General features: G+C 42.8%; 3 protein-coding genes across 7 annotated transcripts; 1 reads left to right on the plus strand and 2 right to left on the minus strand.

Annotated features, from left to right (window-relative positions):
• Window positions 1-1,895: 1,895 nt before the first annotated feature.
• Window positions 1,896-4,201, minus strand: stmp1 (short transmembrane mitochondrial protein 1). Its single transcript, XM_083657782.1, has 3 exons — window positions 4,055-4,201; window positions 3,780-3,833; window positions 1,896-3,236 (listed from the first exon to the last, which is right to left on the minus strand). The coding sequence occupies exons 1-3, from the start codon at window positions 4,067-4,069 to the stop codon at window positions 3,165-3,167; spliced, it is 141 nt and encodes a 46-aa protein (XP_083513908.1). The 5' UTR covers window positions 4,070-4,201; the 3' UTR covers window positions 1,896-3,164.
• An 802-nt stretch (window positions 4,202-5,003) lies between these two features.
• LOC310794351 (uncharacterized protein) lies at window positions 5,004-6,896 on the minus strand. Its single transcript, XM_083656342.1, has 2 exons — window positions 6,696-6,896; window positions 5,004-6,086 (listed from the first exon to the last, which is right to left on the minus strand). Exons 1-2 carry the CDS (start codon window positions 6,871-6,873, stop codon window positions 5,125-5,127), a joined length of 1,140 nt encoding a protein of 379 aa, XP_083512468.1. The 5' UTR covers window positions 6,874-6,896; the 3' UTR covers window positions 5,004-5,124.
• A 199-nt stretch (window positions 6,897-7,095) lies between these two features.
• Window positions 7,096-20,664, plus strand: LOC310794497 (dynamin-1-like protein; the record flags this gene model as incomplete). 5 transcript variants are annotated; one of them, XM_083656477.1, is made up of 19 exons in its annotated part: window positions 7,096-7,197; window positions 8,449-8,590; window positions 9,212-9,258; window positions 9,366-9,437; window positions 10,754-10,840; window positions 11,371-11,533; window positions 12,009-12,129; window positions 12,227-12,358; window positions 13,123-13,329; window positions 13,557-13,677; window positions 14,588-14,743; window positions 14,863-14,952; window positions 15,094-15,186; window positions 16,573-16,626; window positions 17,015-17,095; window positions 17,865-17,996; window positions 18,800-18,909; window positions 19,481-19,640; window positions 19,734-20,664. In XM_083656477.1, 19 exons carry the CDS (start codon window positions 7,096-7,098, stop codon window positions 19,788-19,790), a joined length of 2,127 nt encoding a protein of 708 aa, XP_083512603.1. In that variant the 3' UTR covers window positions 19,791-20,664. The 5 variants fall into 5 exon arrangements, with proteins under 5 accessions (XP_083512603.1, XP_083512605.1, XP_083512604.1 ...); XM_083656479.1 differs by having other exon boundaries at window positions 9,218-9,258; XM_083656478.1 differs by having other exon boundaries at window positions 8,449-8,587.
• Between the last annotated feature and the right edge of the window lie 283 nt (window positions 20,665-20,947).

Raw genomic sequence — 20,947 nt, forward strand, 5'->3', positions numbered from 1 at the left:
GTTGCAGTATCTACAGTAAATGTATTGTGTATCGCTGCCACCATCATTCTCACCATATCGTCCGTATTTCTGTTAATAGATGGTTTTAACTTGACAACATAAACAGTCTTCCAGACAACTGGGATGTGGGGGTTTCCCAGTGGAAAAGTCCCACCCCCCGCCTTCAAAGCATTCCACAAGCAAGAAACATGGTGGACCACGACAAACTTTTTTTTGTTTGGCAAATAGCAAGACAGCTTAACAATGAGCGGAGCACCCTCCTTGCATATTTAAACGAAAATGAGGAGTGGCAACGACACATAAGGTAACAGATTCCATTATTATATTATTCCATTATACGTTTTATTTTGGCACTTCATACTTTGGACTACATACTCCATGGTTGCGGCCATTGTTGTGTGATGTCAGACAACTGATTCCCAGCGTCGTGGGGGTAGATTTTTTTCAAGTCGGAGCTCCCACTTTGAGTGGCATTCCAGTGCACTTTTTCCTAGTAGGTCAGAAAATCCGAAGGGCCCAGTTGTCTGGAAGGCAGCATCACTCCCTGCTGACAGGAAATAAGATAGGTTTCAAACTGTTCCCTAGCAACACAATTCTGTGAAAACCATCTACAGTATACACACAAAGAAGTTAAACATACTGATGTATGTAGTTCACTGTTATTTTCTATTGGCACACCACCCTATTTTAAATACTGCAGATTTTCACATTTGATGCTGAACAGAATCCAAGTCTTCATCAATGTATGCAGTGACAAACATGAAAAAGTGGGTGATGTTTTTGCCAAAGCTTTTGGACATGGCAATTTGACTCGAAATACATTTAAATGCTGGGTTAATGGCGCCGTCTGGTGGATGTATTTTGAATCACAGCCCAAGCAAACTGGCAGGACAAAAAACATTACGACTACAGGCCGTGAAGACTATTAAAGCAATGAAAAATTCAAGACTGGAATTTTTCTGTACGATTCCCAAATTTGGACAAATTTTAAAGTCAGTTTGTGCCAGTTGGATTTTACTTAATTCATGACCCAGAGATATTCAGCAACTTTATTGAAAGCTGACCAATATCATGAAAGTGTTTGGAACCGTTATTGGCAATTTGAGAGCTTGTGAAGGCAAGTCCCAAAATCTGCTACAACTCAACATTGAACACCAATTATTTTTTTGCATGTTTTTAGCACGGGGGTTCCTTTCTGGAGGAAACCCCAGGGGAACACGGGGAGAACATGCAAACTCCACACAGAAAGGACCTTTTGACGAGCTAGCCCACCTAGGCAGTAGGCACTGAGGACATGGGGATGGGGAGGGACACACCCTCAGTGCCCACAGCGTCCCAGGCGGGAATTGAATCCAGGACCTTCTTGCTGTGACGCAACAGCGCTACCACTGCGCCACCACGTGCAATAGACCCTTCTCACGGAGGCCATTTTGTGTCGAAAAGGCAGAATAAACACAGGTGCAAGCAAAACACTAATGAGGGTTTCCAAATTCCAATCATGGAAGTTGGAAACCCTCATTAGTGTTTTGCTTGCACCTGTGTTTCCCCTGCCTTTGACACAAAATGGCCCCCGTGAGAAGGGTCCATTGGTTGGTGTTGAACACCAATTGCACGCTGTAAAAAATATTCAGGTTAAAGAGCATTGTAGATAGCCAAAGTGAAGATTATCAATGCTTAGTAACTAAAAACAACACAGTGCATCATATAAAAGGCCACTCAACAGTGCCTTGTGATATCACAAGTTGGCTGCAATATTTAAATCCAGTTATTGCACAATTTGTCTTTAAAAGAGGCTACATTGAGAACACATTAAGCCTAAAATGCAGATAATATACTGTCCCAGAGACTGATAATGTGATAAACATTTGATCAAACTTATGAAAGACACTTGTAGCTCCGATGCAAAGGTTTATTAACTTAACAAAAATGGTTCAGCTCAACTTTAAAGACCCTCTAAAGTCAAAAATATGTTTTTCTTCTTGTTCCTTCAGTTGGACGTCTGAGCTTCACTGTGCAGAATGGTGTCTGTGCAGTTTGACACTAGAAGCCTGTTTTCACAATCATCTGCTGAAAGTGGAAAGTTCCTCAGAGCTCCCTGAAAAGGCTGTTTTCAACAAGCAAGATTCGTGACATCACGAATCTTGGAGCCAAGCAGTTAAAGTCCCAACATATTATCACTCCCAACTCGTCATACTGTATACTGCAGATTGGTCAGGAACCCTTGTCGTCACTTTGTCACGAGTGAGAATGTGTTGAAAGCCTGTGTTGTATGCTGTGATTGGCTAGTTATGTTAGATCATTGGTTCCCAAACTGTAGTCCGCGGACCACCAGGCTCCGGGTTGGTGGTATATGCAGTGGAAGTGGTCCCTGGGAAATTTGGTTTGGTACGTAGTGGTACTTGATCGGAAAGGTTTGGGAACCCCTGTTCTAGATAACCCTGATTGGTTGCTTTGGGTTTTTAAATGAGGGAGGAGGGGAAGTCATTTTAAGGATTTTAACAAGATAATTTCACCTTTTTGTGGTACTAAAAACCATCAGACACAAATGATTGAAAATTGAGTATTTTATACACATCTTGAAACATGACTTTAGGGGGTCTTTAAGCTGAAATTAAGCATATAAAAATAAATAGTTTCTCTGCAGTGTACGTGGTGTCTCTACGGTTCCCACAGGTCCTTGAAAACCTTTGAAAGTTTGTGAACTTGAAAAATAAAAGTCAAGGCATTACAAGTTTTTGAAAATAGACATGGGTCGAAGTGCTTGAATTTACGGTTTTTCCTGCATAGAGAATTAGGGGGGCCACCTCCGTTAAATTTCGATATGCACTTCAGCAAGTGAAAACAAAACATTTCTCTAACAGGTGTTAGTCGGCAGATTTCTGTCATTTGCATTTGGAACTAACCGCACAGTTGAGAATTGTTAACACATTCAAGCTTCTCTCTTTAATTGTTTGTGAGCTTCTGTTAGTTCTCGTAAAAATTCTGTGTTGTAACAGTAATTAACCTTGGACCATGTCTCAAACTATGCCATGTTGGGTCCTTCAATTTGGGGAATTGGGCCTTGAAAGTCATTGAATTGATGTTGAAGAAGGTGTGGGAACCCTGTGTCTCAGTCTGTGTAGTATGTTCCTCTGATTCCTGCTGACACCATGGACCCGCTCCGTTTACTCTGGGGGCTTTTTCTTGGCCTCCACGTCTTTCTTGAAAGCCTCTATTTTCTTGGAGAGGTTGGGAACCTTGATATGGAAAGGTCAAACAGTCAGACTAAGCAGCTAGGTAGGCCATTTGGGCAAAAGAGATTACAGCAGCACCTGTCCAAAAACCCAAACTTTAACCAGGGGAAGGGAGCACAAATAAGGCAATCATTTGATTACATGCGGATTGATCAGAGATGGAGACTCGAGTCGCAATTTAATTGCTTGAGACTTGATCCATGAAGAGAATACTTGAGATCTCAATTGAATTTGAACTGTTCTGATGACTTGAAACTTGACTTGTGCTTTGATTAAAATGTTTCTAAAGTCAGGACAGTACTTCAGACCTTCACCTCTTGACTATATTGGACTCAGTCTGACACAGCATTATTTATTACACAGGACCTAATGCACGCACAGCACTACAACATAGACACTTGACCCATTTAGACTTGAGATTTGCCATTAATGGATATGGACTTGACATGAAACGTGTGCCTCAGTTGACATCACCCTCTGGGATTGATTAGTGGACCAATAAATCAGATACTCTTCCAAATGAAAATCCCTTATAACGCTACTTACATCGTAGTTTTGGGCGAGGTACATCCCCACAACATTTCCCAATGTGAAGCCAGCCTGAAAGAGAAACACTAAAACTTAAGTGTGATTTAAGGTGGAACAAAACATCTGTAACTCAACTCAAAGTACCATGCTCAGTATGAGCGAGAAGCGCCCGGCTAGCGGGGTAACATAACCAACGTACTAACGTTAAGGGGCTTTAACGTTAGCATATGAGACGAATCCCCGCCTCGACTGACAAACGTCGACATGTAGTACGATAACATAGATAAACTCACCAGGAATTGCAGCATGGTGGAACAGTAAAGTCTGTTCTAAGTTTGACAACAGCAAACTAACTTTCTGACACAGCTGGTTGAGATTCAGTGGAGGAATCGATCTATTAGGCTAAAGACCTTTTTAGGTTTTTTTGGCTGACATCAACAGTGAATGTACGCATGCGCGCAAACAAGACGGTGGCCGAGAAGCGTGTCTTCTTCCTCCTTATTTTACGGCGGTTGGCATCCAGTTTATTGGTGCATTACCGCCACCTTGTGTGGATCAGACAGACAATGGAACACACACACACACACACACACACACACACACACACACACACACACACGAGAAGTCTTGATGTGAAGTAGACGCTGTCACTGTGGTATGGAAAAATCCCGAATTAGTTTTGTTGTACTCCCGACCAAAAAATGGGAACCGTTATGGAAATAATTTATCGGCGTAGAGGCATCTTGGCAAGATGAAGATATTCAGCTTACTGTTGTCAGAGTAAAGAAAGCAGAAAATATTACTCCATTACATTCCTGTGTATAATCTATTATTTGTAGGCTCTAGACTCATTTATCACCCAACAAACCAATTGGAAATGTTCATTAATGACATTATGCACCAATACTTAACTATGACATATTTTAACATTCAAGTTGCTGAGTCACACAGTGAGGAATTCCACATTAATGCCCAAATTCCTGTTTTCAAGAGGCTCATATTCATTCAGAAGAGTTACTAGATTATCATTGATTTAAAAAAAAAAAAATTATTTAAAAAACAAAAACTTCCTGTTCTACTGCCTCATTAGATGTGAAATGAACCCAGTGGGATACAAGATGATCCAGCTTTTACGGCTTTCTACTGGATTTCATTCTGGTATGAAGAGATTTCCTTTTAAGTGACAAAGATTTTCAATCAAACAATTAAGATACATTTTTACAAAACACAATTTAATGAGAAACGTAGAAAACATGAGATCGATATACATGATCGTTATAGTACCTTTGGTTGAATGGTAAATACATGGATTTATATACAGTAGCACTTTTTGCCAGTCTGACGACCTCTTTAATGTTTGCATTCACAAACCAACGGTGTCTGCAGCCGTGTAAGGTGCAAACTGCTCGTCGGGAGCAGTTAGGGGTTCAGTGTCTTGCTCCAGGACACTTTGACACGCAGCCCCGGAGGAGCAAGCCTCGAGCCGAGAACCTTCCGATTCCCAGACAGCAGCTCTACCTCCTGAGCTACTGCCGCCCCACAAGGGGAGGCGATCTTTCACAAGGGGAGGCAATATCTCAGTATCAAGAATCTTTCGCCAACGGCGAAAGATTCTTGATACTGTTGACTGATGAATCCCGAAGAGGTAGCCTAAAAAATCCTCTGACAGATTGAGGCGCAGCTTCATCAGTGTAAGAAGAAGTTCCTGAGTAGGCTTGAGGGACTGATTAGTTGTAGCAGGAAGAACTGATGACACATAACTGAACAATAACATGAAAGTCTGCAAATCGGGTAGTCCTGTGAAATATTTGATCTTGCTGTCATCAAATTGAGAAGCGTCAAGAGTACGATGTTTCAACTCATGTTCTAATTTGTGAACTTTATCCCTTAGTGATTGACATTCAGTGTTTAAAGAGTTAATCTGTTCATGTAATGAGGCAATGTCATTGTGTGTCTCCTCGGTCTGGACCTCAGTGTCTTGGACTTCAACAGTCTGTACCTCTGTCTTAACAGCTGAAGACACCATGTGCACAGTGGTGCTTTCCTCCTGGGTGCCGGCAGTCTGTATCTCTGTCTTAACAGCTGAAGACACGCTGTGCACTGCGGTGATTCTCCCCTGGGTGTCGGCAGTCTGTACCGCTGCTTCTGATGCAGGATGCAGACTCACGCTCAGAAGAGCTGTGGCAGCAAGTCTTTTCGCAGAAACTTCTTGAAATTGTAGATATCTGTTCAGGTTATCGACAGCCTGAGTTCGATCAGTAGTGGAGGTAAAACTGAATAAACTTGGCACGTAGTCAGGATGTAGGGGATTATCACTCTTTTTTCCTGAAACAAACAAAATGTTTTACTAGTAATGTAATATTAATTTATTTACATCTCTGCACAGGAAATATAGTTACATTGTTTCATCATTACAGTACGTACAATATTTCACTTGTCTACCTGGGGGGGGGGGGGTAATTCCACAAAGCAGGGTTACAAAGGTAGCCTAGGCCAGTGGGTCTCAGTGGTCCAGGGACCCCCAGGGGGTTCCCAGCAAAAAGAGTAATACTTTTTCACTAAAATTCCAACCACAAGTAACAACGACAGAATGTTTGACTATTTTAGTCATGGGTTTCATACACTTTCTGTAATAAAACTAAAAGTGTGACGACCCTCGCTCTCCTGGCCCTGACTTGCTGGATCTGGTGTTGGCGTTGTTAGGCTGATTGGATGCACACGGCTCTGGGTGCACCCAATCAGAAGACCTTCAGACCATTCAGTCTGCTCACCAATACACCTTTTGTTCTGTTTGTTTAATGTAGTTTGTGTTGTCTAACTAGTTATTTCCCCTTAGTTTCAGTTACATCAATTATTGTTTAAACGTTTATGGTGTATGACTGACTACCCTCATACAACACGCCTTAAGGTATTTTACCCAAAAATCCAACATACCTGATACAAAATGGCAACCGCAAATCCACGTTTCGGTGTTTGGATTCCAGTTGTCTCTGCGAGTTGCAGCGATCCATTTGCTTCTCTTTTCTTTGGCTTTCGGCAGCCTGTAAAAAGATAGCCCAGATTTCTTGTTGAATCTATTTGTACATTCAATCGCACAACAGCTCTTTCCCATTTTAGATGCGTTTTCTTGCTTCTTCTTCTGCCACTCAGTGGGCGTAACTTTAAGCTTTACTACTTCCGCATCTGTGACGTCACGACCATCTTGCTAGTTGCTACGACGCATGCGCTAGCCATTGCAATGGTGTCGATGGGACATTGAATGACTTTGGCTCCATCACCAGCGTCTTCACATTAATTTCATTCATCGAAAGGGTGCTGCTGCTTCATCCCGAACATGGAGGCTCTTATCCCCGTTATAAACAAGCTCCAAGATGTGTTTAATACAGTTGGAGCGGATATTATACAGCTGCCGCAGATAGCAGTGGTGGGGACCCAGGTAACCCTCTGATTCTGCTTATTTTGTGATCAGGAGCTGTCAAGGCATGCTAACGTTAGGTAGCTGTTAGCTAGCTGTGTGCATGCACGAAGATACGAAAAAAAAACTAGTGTGCAAGTTATAGGCTAGCTAGTCACACACACCACCATCAGCTGAGCTAAAGCTGATGAGAAAGATGCCTTGCCAGCGCTATGATGTCTATGATGCCATCATGATGTACTGCCGCTGTGCTCGAAGTCCAGTGTGCAGTTTATAACTGGAGAGCTCGTCATGTATACAACTGGACCTCCTTTGCAAGGCTAGCCCTGGCAGTGCATGATCTTCAATCAGTCCTATTTTTAGACCCTCATCAACACACTAGCCCATTAAAAGCAGGCCAGTGCTCGAGGAGCAGGTGCAGCAAGCTCAGAGCCAGATTAACACCCCCAGGGGCCCCGGGGCACTGAAGCTCCCAGGGGCCCCCCTACCCATCGTCCGGATGTTTGGATGTTTTCTTCGCCATATTTAGAGGAATATCTCATTTTAAATTAACATTAGTATTATACTGTTATGTTATTATTCCGTTTCTGAGATTCAGTTTCTCACTCACTCATAGGCGATTCTAGGCTTTGCAAAGAGGTAGCACCAGCAGGATAAAGGTATTAGTCTGACTGGGGGGTTTGTAGGGGGGGCTGTGCCCCCCCTGGACAAAGAAATTTTGTACATTTTAAAGTAAAATGCATGAATCTGATGCACTCTGAGAGCAAAAGGAAGAGGCTAATCTTCACATTAATATCCTCTTCACTGTGCTGTGGCTTTACAATGATGAAAAAATAATTGACATTACATTTCCAATACAAAACAGCAGAGGGTGCCGCAGCACCACAAGCACCCCCACTTCCCGCGCCCCTGGTCACCACTTGCCCACAGGCATCCAATGAGACTAAATCATCAGACTTAATCTTCTTGGAAACACATTTTATTTTGTCCTGATTGGTCTTAGATTTGTGTCATAGTTCTGTGGAGCCCAACATGAGCCCGACAAAAAAAAAAAAAAAGAAAATTGGAGGGCCCCTTCACCCCGAGGGCCCCGGGGCACCTGCCCCGGTTGCCCTATGGTTAATCCGGCCTTGAGCAAGCTGTGCTGGATCCAATGTGTTTAATTTAATCAGCTATAACAAGACAGTAGTTGTACTGCTTGCGTTTATTCCTCAGCTACCTCATGTCGATTAACCCATCATTCACCTGGCTTCCTGCATGTTGTGTCTGCAGAGCAGCGGGAAGAGCTCAGTGCTGGAGAGCCTGGTTGGCAGGGACCTGCTGCCCCGTGGGACTGGCATCGTAACCAGGCGACCTCTCATACTGCAACTGGTCCACGTCGACCCTGGGGATGTCAGGAAGAGCGACGACAGTGGTATGAGAAAGGACACACTGCTGTTTTCAGACCAAGGACTCCATCAATAAGTCAATAGTGTTTGGACTTTTCTGCTATTGGTTGTATGTTGTCCACCGGCAAGTTATTATTACATACAGTGGCCCGCAAAGAGCTAACACACAGACCTTTCAGTATTCATACACATGGAGAAAATACACCAACACTTTTGCTATCCACTAAACTAATCCCAAACAAAATCAACACGCATGGGTTTTGAAGTTGTGTTCTGTCTCTGTCCTTGGAGACTGTAAGACTGTGTTACTGCAGACAGGCACATAACAATAACTGTCACTCACTCTCTCCTCAGTTGCAGACGCCAGAGAGTGAAAAAGCACTGTGCTTCGCAAAGGTGCATTGTACATGTGTCTTCACATTTTCATAACCTTGATTATTAGGTTTCTAGTTCTGCTCCTTTCTCAAAGCTACATCCATCACTTAGTCACCAGGCTAGTTCTCATCTGGCATCAATCCTCCCTTTAGGCCTCAAGTTAGCCATTCCCATGTAGCTAATAGTTGCGCTATTATGTTTGTGTGAGGAGTCTACTTTGAGAATGCTGAGCTGAAATTGTGACCCATACATTTTTTTATTGCATTCCACAGGCAGAGAAGGTGAAGAGTGGGGCAAGTTTCTACACACCAAAAATGCGGTGTGTATCATTCATACAAAATTATTTTACATTACATACTCATGGTGCTTTGCTTGTTGATGATTTTGTGATGGTTTTATTGATGTTGATCATTTTGATTTTTGCAGATCTACACAGATTTTGATGAAATCAGGCAAGAAATTGAAAATGAAACGGAGAGAATATCGGGGAATAATAAGGTGAGACATTAGGAGGGAGGTGTTGGTGTGTATCTCGGGGAATAATAAGGTGAGACATTAGGAGGGAGGTGTTGGTGTGTATCTCGGGGAATAATAAGGTGAGACATTAGGAGGGAGGTGTTGGTGTGTATCTTTTCTAAACCAGATGTACTGTTGTGTTTTCTTTAAAGTTTCTGGTCTTGAGGCCATAAAAATGTTTCAGAATGAATTAATAACTTTGAAAGTACTTGATTGTTGATTTATTATTATTATTAATATTATTAGTAGTAGTAGTAGTAGTAGTATTTATTTATTTTTATTGCACCAAATTCATCAATATGCCTCTGGACCTCTCTCCACCCAAGGACCAACATTTATCTGTGATGGAGATCTGTGTTGATAGAGCAGCAGTTTTAAAATGAATGAATGATTTCATCAGGATTTACTTGACAAGAGCAAGTAAAAATGTGGCTTTTAGGATGTCTAGTTTTGACCAGTGTCATGTCTTACCCCAAAACATGGCAATTTTGAGTCTTGAATTTCACCAAACAAGACCTTGAAAATCACTGAAAAATCATCCAGTTTGATGAAGTGAGTGTGGGAACCCTGGATAAGCTCACCCAGTGCTGTGCTGTTTTAAATTCAGATTCAGATTTTTTATTTCGCCCCCCACACACACAAACAGTCGACATGTGGATCAACATCAAAAACACAATTGTGTGGAGTGCCAGGTCTCCCAAGAAGCTACTTAAAGCTTATAGTGGGAGCCTGTGCAGGAAGACTTAGAACAAAACTTAAATACAAGTTACTGCATACAGTATAACACAACAACAATAACAATAACACAACAGGACAGTCAACAGACAACAAAACAAACAAAACAATCCCAGATCAATGGATATGTATAAGTTATACATACAAATTAAGCAGTTGTTCTTTCATTTTTCCATTCAGAGATGGATGGAGATGTTTTCAGGCTCTCATCAAGCCCATTCCAGATCCGCGGCCCTCTATTGGTTATACTTAGACTGGTGCATTTCAGTCTTATTTTCTTACCATAAATAAGATGTGTATTTCTGGTATTAATCCTTTGTGTGGAACACATTTAAAACACACGTTACATAATATGTAACATACACATTGGTATGATCAAAATGGAACATTTTCAAGCCATCACTAGTATGTTAAATTACATATTTGTGCATTAATGACATTTTATGTGGCTTGTTGGTTTGCCTTTTAAATGTTGCAATTTGCAACATCTCCTTCCAAATGATTTAAACTAATATAGACCTCTCTTCTCATTAGTGTTCATTTGTGTCATTGTCACTCTGCAGGGGATCAGTGATGAACCCATCCACCTGAAGATCTTCTCTCCTCATGTCGTCAACCTCACACTGGTGGATCTGCCAGGAATCACCAAGGTAACAAACTGCTTTCCAAGGCAAGACTTTGATCATCACATACTCCTGTACTAATTTGTCATATACAAACCACAACTTTTTTTTAGATTCGTTAACCCCCCCCCCCACCCCCATACACACACATAAAACATCTATTTTTAGTTGCCCTCAGGCCACAGTGATGACAAGTATATTTCAAAATTCACCAGCTGCTTTCACTGTTTTACCAGCCAATTTCTTTTTTGTAATAGAATAGAACCTCCAGATGATATCTGGTTACAATACCTGCCAAAGTGGTTGATGGAGAAATGGTTACTGGTGTTAATTTCGCACTCTGGTCAAATTCCTTCTTTGTATTTGATATGTGTGGGAAGAAGGTAATTAGCAGCTCAATCTAATGCACTTCTAATTAATTCCAACCAAGCATCTTATTTCACTGATTTCCTCCCAGTGTAGTTGAAGGTGTGTTACAAAGAGAAATTCCCTGCTTTAGTCTATCAAACTAACATACAGTATATTGTGCTTTTTTTTTTTGCCATTGTTCCCTTCAGGTGCCCGTGGGCGATCAGCCAAAGGATATCGAAGTTCAGATCCGAGATCTAATCCTGAAGCACATCTCCAACCCCAACTGCATCATCCTGGCAGTCACTGCTGCCAACACAGACATGGCCACCTCAGAGGCCCTCAAGGTGGCCCGTGAGGTCGACCCTGATGGTAGACGCTTACTCTAGTTTGCTTCTTAGAAATAGAAAGAAAGATGGAAATAGATGCAGGAGGAGCTGAGAAATCCCACAAGCCTCTGTGTCTTTGGCTGTCCATGTACCGCACACATGACCATTTTGATGATCGGATTTGTGCATCTATGTTGCAATCATTCTCGACAGTATGAACACATAATTCTATTTCCTCAAATATTGAGGAGACCAGAGACATACACACACACACACACACACACACACACACACACACACACACACACACACACACACACACACACACACACAGTCTTTAGGATAGTATAAAGATAGTTTACACCTGGGTTTTTGGTTTGGTTGTCTTTTCACCATTTATAGTGACAAAAACACTGACATTCATTCTGCCTTTGTTGCAATAAATGTTAAGAAGATGGTTAACGTTACTCATTTTCTCCTGCTCAAACATTGACCCATGTGTGGATGTGCTTCACCAGGCCGGAGGACACTGGCCGTGGTGACCAAGCTGGACCTGATGGATGCTGGCACTGACGCTATGGACGTTCTCATGGGCCGAGTCATTCCTGTCAAACTGGGCCTCATCGGAGTCGTCAACAGGTCTGCATCACACCGCCTCACACTTGCCTCAGTTACTCCAAATAGAGATGAGTCTCGACTGAAATTGTAATTTGTATTATTGAATTTGTACTTTCAGGAGTCAGTTGGACATCAACAATAAAAAGGCTGTGGCTGACGCCATTCGTGACGAACATGGTTTCCTGCAGAAGAAATATCCATCTCTTGCCAATAGAAATGGAACCAAATACTTGGCCAGGACCCTGAACAGGTAAATGTGATTTCAGATATGACTTTGACTGTTGATGTGTACATTTGACAAAGCCGGGAGGCGAAACATGTTGTTTGCTTCAATGTATTATTGTTGCGACTAAAGCAAAGATAAAATGAACGGGACAGGTCTGGAGTCTTTCAGTGGTGTGCACAATGCTTTCATCATTGTACGGTAAGGTGAATTATTCATGCTCTAAGCAGTACCTGAGAAAACCTAGGAATCCCACCTAGTCACTTTTAGGTGACAGTCACCTTTTTGATCCCCAAAAATAGGGCACTGAAGTGAATCATTTTGAGTGGTTTTCTTCTGTCTGCCCTGGTATCTGTCACCTTTTTCACTCTCCATAAGTTTGCATCCCTGAAAACACTGCTGCAGGATATCCACAGCCTTTGATTTGAAACAAAGGGAGAGTAAGAAATTAGAATTGCCGGGACAATTCACAAGACTGACATGATGCAAGGATGTACCAGATAAAAGTGCTGCAAGACGGACGGGCCCATGTCAAAATATGAACTCAGAGGTTTGAAAGAGATGCTGCCATCTTATATAAATATTCCATTGAACATACAAATCAGTGTCAATACGTCAAATGTCAGAAGCGACACCGGCATTCATATGATAATATCAGCTGTCGAAGAAGCTGCTATTGTCTTTCACTTTAAAATTTTCATTAGCTAATCTAAGAAGTACAGCTTGGAATATAATTTGACATATTTGTCGGGAAAAACTCCCCTCTCTGCCCCTTGTTGTCATAATGTCAGGTTACTGATGCATCACATCAGAGACTGTCTCCCTGATCTGAAGACACGGATCAACGTGCTGGCAGCTCAGTACCAGTCCCTGCTCAGCAGCTACGGCGAACCCGTAGAAGACCAGAGCGCCACCTTGCTCCAGCTCATCACCAAGTTCGCCGCAGAGTACTGCAACACCATAGAGGGCACCGCCAAATACATCGAGACGGCAGAGCTGTGAGTTACAGTTCCTGTGCTCGGCCACATGGTGGTGCTGTTGATCCAGTGGAATGAAAATGAGCAGAACGACTGCATTGGTTTCATCATTTCATATGATACAACTTGTAAGTTAAAGCACGCACAGCTCCTTGCGAAGGACAACCTGACAGAAAAGCGTGCTGTGAGGTGTTCACATCCAAGCTAATCCAACCCCCCTCCCCCCTTCCCCCCCGGCTGTCTTTCAGGTGCGGCGGAGCCAGAATTTGTTATATCTTCCATGAAACGTTTGGCAGAACGCTGGAGTCTGTGGATCCTCTGGGAGGACTTAACACCATAGATATTCTGACAGCCATCAGGAACGCCACTGTGAGTGTGTTACATCAGCTCATGAATGTGACATCATTAGTGACACTCAGGTTTCTTGTCTTGTTGCAAGATTAGAGAATGTTGGAGAGTGAGCTGTTGCAAAATTAGGTGAACATATGAGTCTTTCAGTCAGAACTAGTCTAGTCTGTCACACATACCTGTTTCTCTCCTCCCCTCCCCATCTTGCCCCCCCCCCCGTCCCGCATCGTGTCAGCAACATACCGGTCCCTTATTTGCCCACTCAAGGGGTTTGAAACCGTTCCCTCGTACAGAAATAGTGGACTATATAGTGTATTCATAAAGAAATAAAATCACACACTCATAAATGATCCTCTGCTGTGTTGTGTGTTAACATGTTTGGGCAGAACATGCCTTCGTCAGGGTATATATCACTATATACCCTGACGAAGGCGTATTCTGCCCATCAACATGTTGGTGTGCTATTAAACACAGCAGAGGAGAATTTTTTAGTTCGACTTTCTTTCTTTGTTACTTTGAGTTCTCGTTAGTCTGCACCTCTTAAACCTTTTTGGGTGTGCTCCACACACTGTATATACTATATAGTGTGTTCGCCATTTTTAACTAGTGTCCGAATTCTCAACTGTTTTGATTTGATTCACTATAGTCGACTATAAAATACCCACAATGCACTGCAATTTCTAGTGAACAGCTAAGGTGCCCTACATTTTCTCCCATGTATACCACAATGCAATGCGGTCGTGTTAACCAAAGAAGAAGAAGAGTGAGGTCGTGTCTATAATATAGTATAGTTCACAATACGATAAACACTACATGGAGAATAGTGAGTGAGTGAATGAGTGAACCTTTCTGAATGACTAATGTGAGTTGCCGTGGATGAGAGCTAAATGTAAGCTAAATGCCTAAACTGCGCCCCCCCTCCCTTCACCAGGGCCCGCGTCCGTCCCTGTTTGTGCCCGAGGTTTCCTTCGAGCTGCTGGTGAAGAAGCAGGTGAAGCGCCTGGAGGAGCCCAGCCTGCGCTGCGTGGAGCTGGTCCATGAGGAGATGCAGAGGATTATCCAGCACTGCAGCAACTACAGCACACAGGTGCTCTGATCACCTCTGCTGTCTCCTACTTAAGCACAAATATTCAACCTATAATGTGTTTGCTAGTCATTTTCTCTCACACCCGGAGATTTATGTATATTTGTGTTGTTTTTCTGCAGGAGCTGCAGAGGTTCCCTAAGCTGCACGAGGCCATTGTGGAAGTGGTCACCTCCCTCCTGAGGAAGAGGCTGCCCGTCACCAACGAGATGGTGCTGTCACTTTAACCTCCTCCTCCTCCTTTTTTTAGTAACCTTAACCTTCTTATCATCTTTTAAGTTCTAGTCTTGCAAAGAGCAGCTGAGTCAGAACATTGGGTGGGTGACTGAAGCTGTCATATTTTCTCCTCATAGGTGCATAACCTGGTGGCAATCGAGCTGGCCTACATCAACACCAAGCATCCAGACTTTGCAGATGCCTGCGGGGTCATGAACAACAATATAGAGGTCTGTACTCGCAGCAAAACATCCCAAAGTACATGTTTTGCAAGAATACATGACCTGATAGAAACCTGACATTGTTTTTAGGCCTTGGAAACAAAATGCAATATCTGTTAAATAATACTGTACTGATTTTTTTGGTATCATTATGCTTTTTTAAGGCATGAAATAGTATTGAAAAGATGTTGAAAAGCACTAGGTTGTTGGATTCTTATATTGAGAACTCAATATAAGAAGAATTTATTTTGCACAAGATCTCACATATGTCCGAAAACTGTAAACCGTTTTGCAGGCATTCTAGAGAGTCGACTTGAGTTAGTTGATGCCAGTGATGTCATCGGAACTTGAAGGCACTAAATCATTGGGTTCTATTAACTGCAAGTCTTGCGATGACATCACTGGCATCAACTTGACTCAAATCAACTCTCAATAACTGTCAAACTAAACGAATGGCTGCAAAACTGTTTACAGTTTTCAGGTATGTGTGAGATCATGTGCAAAATAAATTAGCATTCTTTTTCGGTGAAGTGTCCCTTTAAGTATGGTCTGATTTTATTTAAAAAAGAAAAGCAGGTGGTATATTACATGATGAAAGGTGCATACATTAGAGTTTTAAAAAGTATTGTTTCAGACCAGTGATACTCAACCTGAGGCAACCACACATGCGGCTCCTTTATGGGTAGTTGTGGCTCTTTTAAGTCCTACTTAAAATAAATAAATAAAAATCTTACCAAAAAAAAGGGAGGAAAGGGACTTTTTGTGGATCGCGGCTCTTGCACAAAAAAAATGTGTGTCAATGTGGCTCCTGAGTATGGCAAGGTTGAGTACCACTGTTTTAGACCATGTATCAGAATGGGTAATGATTTGAAAAATTTCCTGACACCCAGGCCAACTTGTATAATTTAATTACCGTAATTTCTGTGAATTATTTTCCTATTATTATTATTATTATTATTATATTATTATTTTTTGCCTTTGAGAGGAAGCTCTCCAAGTATGCAGGACTGGTCAGCGACTGTCAGCAAGCTGGATGGAGGGAGAGGTGCCTCCCAGTGGAAGTGGGCTGCAGAGGCTTCGCAGCCCGCTCTTTGGCCAGAGCCTTCAGTAGTTTAGGGATTGATGGAGAGAGAAAGAGGAGAGCCATCCGCAGTACCACCGAAGCGGCAGAGAGGCGAACCTTGGAGTCATGGTAGCTAGCTAGCCATCTGGACACGAGCCGGGGTTTCCCCTCGGCTGGGTCACCTGGAGGAGGGTGTATAATGTTGAAAGACCCGAAACACCCGTTGATCCCAGGAACATTACTGATGACGTGTCCAGAGGCATCAGCAGATGTATGTACACAGTTATTATTATTATTCCTATTATTTTCCTAAGTCCTATGTGTCTTTGTAGGAGTCGAGGAGGAACAGGATGAGAGAGCTGCCCACTGCAGTACCCAGAGACAAGGTAAAAGCAACAGCCATAGTATAACAAACAACCATTGTCCCTGTCCTCATATTTGGTAGCAGTCTGCATTGTCCACAGATCATGTCCACAGATCTCCACTTTATAATGGGTCTTCGGCACTGTTAATGGCTCATAGCACTACAGGATGAGGGTTCTTCTGTGTTCCCAAATGCCTCGGATAGTTTCCATGGAGGAATTTTAGCCCAGATCTCCTCTCTCCCTCTCAAATGTCTCCCCTCTTCCACTCAAATAGCTTTCCACTGCCAACCTCCTTTCCTGCATCCTTTTACACTTCTTCTCAGTCCTTCCTTCCTTTCCTGCATCCTTCTACACTTCTTCTCACTCCTTCCTTTTTTCCTCTGCATTCCTGCTCTCCTATTCCTGCTAGTCTGCTGGCAAAGGTCCGGCTGGCCCAACTGTCGTTTCTGGCGAGCCCCCAGCGTCTGGAGCAGACATGGACGGTGCCAAGGTGGGCACGTACGCGGCTGGCTGGCGGGTGTTGGGGCATGGAGTGCTGGGTGGATGGATAGGCATGGGGTGCTGCTGGCATGCTCTTTGATCATGGTCTGCTGATGCTGTGCCCTTGTTTTGCTCTAACTCACTCAGCCTGTGTCGACTTGCATTAACAGCTCTTGTGTTCTCTGCAGAGTCTGTTTCCCCCAAAGCTGGCCCACCTGTCTCACAGATAATGTCTTCCCTCTCAGCTCAATCTCCTCTTCCAGCCCTTTAACGCTTAGGCTGCCCCATCTTATGTACTCATCTAGATGATAGGAATTATTGGATATTGGAAATTCTACCAAAGTGCTCCATCTATCGAAGCCTCTCTGGGCTACAAGTGCAAGTCGGGAGAAGGAATGGTTACTCTTCAGTTGCTGCCTCTCCTGTCACGGTTTCTCTTTTGTCTGCTGGTGCATTAATTAGTTGAGCTCACTTCCTTTTTTCTGAGAGGAATTGAGGTGTCCACCTGATTCAACACAAAGCCATTGAACTTAATTTGGTCTATCATTCTTTAGCCTGTGTTTCTCTCTAACCTCTTGTTGTTGACTTCTAGTTGCACTAATGCTTCAGATACCCTAAAGCTAACTATGGTAAATGAGCTAAGTAACCCTTCCCTGTGAGTCGTGCTGATTTACAAACAGTGCAAACCTTTCTAACCATGTCAGCCAGTGGCTCTGGCTGGTGTTTTGGGGGATCGTCTCTCTGTGGTTACTGTATGGTTATGTTTTGTGCCTCCTCAGGCTCCAGCAGCAGGGCCCCAGGGGGAGCAGGATGGCACGGGGAACTGGAGGGGGATGATGAAGAGGGGAGAGGAGGCCCCAGGCTCGGGACCCGGAAGCCCCCTTAGAGGAGCTGTCAACCTACTGGATGTGGTAACTAAATGTCACAGCCCGTTTCTGAACCTCTTACAGTTCAAAGCCTCCCTACCAGACAGACACCCATTTCTGTCTCTTTGAGGATCTTTAGGGTGAAGTAGCAGGTCAACAGTATATGCCACATAGAAGTGCTACACACCATCTGAAAGCTGGGAACCTGAAGAATCATTTGAGATGCAGCTTAGCACTGTCAGGTTTTCTATTCATAAATCTGTAATAAACACTGTAACAAACATTAGGCGTGTATTTATTTAAATATTGAAATTTATCTCTTCCCCTGCTCAGTTACAGTATGTTTCATAATTTGTCGCAGCCATTTTTGGGTTGCTACCATTTGTTAAGACAGATTTGGTGCAAAATTTCACACACACACACACACACATATATATATATATATATATATATATATATATATATATATATATATATATATATATATATATATATATATATATATATATACGGTATATTAAAGGTTGTTTGTTTAATAATAAAAACAAAGAATTTGTTCTCATTCAAAGATTGTGTGATGAAGGACTCAAAAGACTTTAAAACAGTACAGTTATTTTTTATAATGAAGATGTCTTTTTTATGAAGATCCCTTTGAAAATGGTCATGCGTTTTTCCTTCACCAAAACTTAGCCTAAAGTCAGAGCATTAGTTACCCCCTTTCCCCACAAGCTAGCATGACATGATTGCCAATGGATGCATTAAGCTTCAGACATAGGTCAGATTGTAAAGAGGTTAATCTGTCGGTGTTCATTTGTCCAGTAATTTAAACCCGCCCCCCCTTCCTCCAGCCCGTGCCCGTCGCCAGAAAGCTGTCGTCACGCGAGCAGCGTGACTGTGAGGTCATCGAGCGTCTCATCAAGTCCTACTTCCTCATTGTCCGCAAGAACATCCAGGACAGGTAGCTCCTTTTAACCATTCACTCTGTCCTCTTGAAACTCAACTCACAACCACACACATACAAAACCTTCTAACCGTTCACTCTGTCCTCTTGAAACTAAACTCACAACCACACACATACAAAACCTTCTAACCGTTCACTCTGTCCTCTTGAAACTAAACTCACAACCACACACACAAAACAAACATCCTTTACAATCATCAACTGAGAAAAGACCTTGGCTGAAATCCTGGAATCTTTTTATTGTCTGCATGTACTGCTCGCTTTTCAGTCATCAGTCCCTTGACCGCTCTTCTTCTTTTTTTCAAACTCTGTGAGTCGGTGTTGTTGTGGTTTGACTTGATTTGATCAACTTTCATTTCAACGGGGAAATGATTTTTCTTTGTTTGGCCTGTTGTGGTGCAGCAGGGTTAACCAGGTTATATAGGAGTTGAATAGCTCAAGGATCATTTGGCAGGTCATATCAAACCCACGCCCCTCCGTTTGGGAGACAAGCTAATGACTAGGCCATCCAGACACCTTGTTTTTAGACCATCTGTGCACTGCATTCCCCTCCCTCTGTCCTCTGCAGTGTGCCAAAGGCCGTGATGCACTTCCTGGTCAACCACGTGAAGGACAGCCTCCAGAGTGAGCTGGTTGGCCAGCTGTATAAGTCCGGCCTCCTCAACGAGCTGCTGACCGAGTCGGAGGACATGGCCCAGCGACGCCAGGAGTCTGCAGACATGCTGCAGGTAAGTTAACACACCCCCACTTGTCTACCTCGGCCCGATGATTTGTAGTTCTTCAGTCAGACGGCTCAATGTGGCTTTCTATCTTGTCCGCAGGCATTGCAGAAAGCCAGCCAGGTGATTGCTGAGATCAGAGAAACACATCTGTGGTGAAATCTCAACAAGGAGAACTCTGATCTGTTGATCTGTTATCTTGTCATCGTATGCCTAAAGGACTTGCTCCATCTGTGTGTCTCGCTCCAACATGCACTCGACTCATCATGTCTGAACTTGAATAAGTCTTTGTCAACATGAAAATGCACCGTTATTGTTCCTGCTCCAGTTTAGATATATTATTGTTCCACAGCTACCTGAGGGAAAATGAATTTGTGCGTCCATTTAAATACTACAGCAAATATGCTTGGTGTTGTCTATATGAAAGCGCACTGCCGCAGTTAGCTCATATTTAAGGTTAAGGCTTTAGAAATTGTAGCTGCCACACGGAGCTCCTCGGGGGGAACTGGAGTGCAGCTAAAGGCGAAGCACTTTTCATCTTTAACGAGCTGTGGATAACCAATATGAAAATGGACCTTTGTGCGAAGTGGAAATGAGAGTTTTGATGCCGTTTAGGCTCCACAAAGCATTCTGAAAATGTGAGTTATATAAACTGAATGTTCGTCCCTTTAACTGTAACCTTTTCATTTAAGCATAGCTGTCATGTGTAAGAAAGCATGAAGCTCAAAAGGCCAGTCATAGTGTGAAACTACAGCAGGGTTTGGTTCACCAAATGAACATGCATAGGTTGCTGCTGTCTCGCCGTTAGAGGACTTAACACTGACTTAACACAGGTTAGTCTAACCTGTGTACATATCTGTCACTTGACTTTGCACTGTTGTCACCACACTGTACTGTATAGAAAACCCACTTTTACACTTGGAACCTTTATTTATGATGTTATTTAAGTGTGTGGTTAATGTTATTAGTGCCCTCGCAGCTTGCTGCAGGTTGGTCATTTCATTATGTTTACATATCGAAGCTTATATGTGGAATTGACGGTGCACTGTGCTTCTCTGTGTATGGTTCCCAAAATAATGAATAAATAGAGGTGTTTTATTGCCAATTCATTGATTTGGATTCATGTTTTAAGCCATTATACTGCAACCAGAAACGAGTGGAACGATCTGCTAAACTGCACAGCGCACACAAACCTCACACAATCATGAAGTGAAAAACACAGTAGCCTCAAAGCAACAATGTCTTTATTGTTTTCATGTACAGCTCGCTGTTGCAGCACTGCTCCGCTGTCTGAATGTGCGTTCATTCATTCCATC

Source organism: Poromitra crassiceps (assembly GCF_964638095.1).
Source record: "Poromitra crassiceps genome assembly, chromosome: 2".
Taxonomy (NCBI): Eukaryota; Metazoa; Chordata; class Actinopteri; order Beryciformes; family Melamphaidae; genus Poromitra; species Poromitra crassiceps.

Excerpts from the sequence above, each read along its gene's own strand:
- stmp1 (XM_083657782.1), bottom strand. Across the intron at positions 3,237-3,779 it reads ACCTCGCCCAAAACTACGAT|GTTCCCAACCTCTCCAAGAA; the intron begins GTAAGTAGCGTT and ends TTCCATATCAAG.
- LOC310794351 (XM_083656342.1), bottom strand. The coding sequence starts at position 6,873 with ATGGGAAAGAGCTGTTGTGCGATTGAATGTACAAATAGATTCAACAAG. Across the intron at positions 6,087-6,695 it reads CGGTTGCCATTTTGTATCAG|GAAAAAAGAGTGATAATCCC; the intron begins GTATGTTGGATT and ends TGTTTGTTTCAG.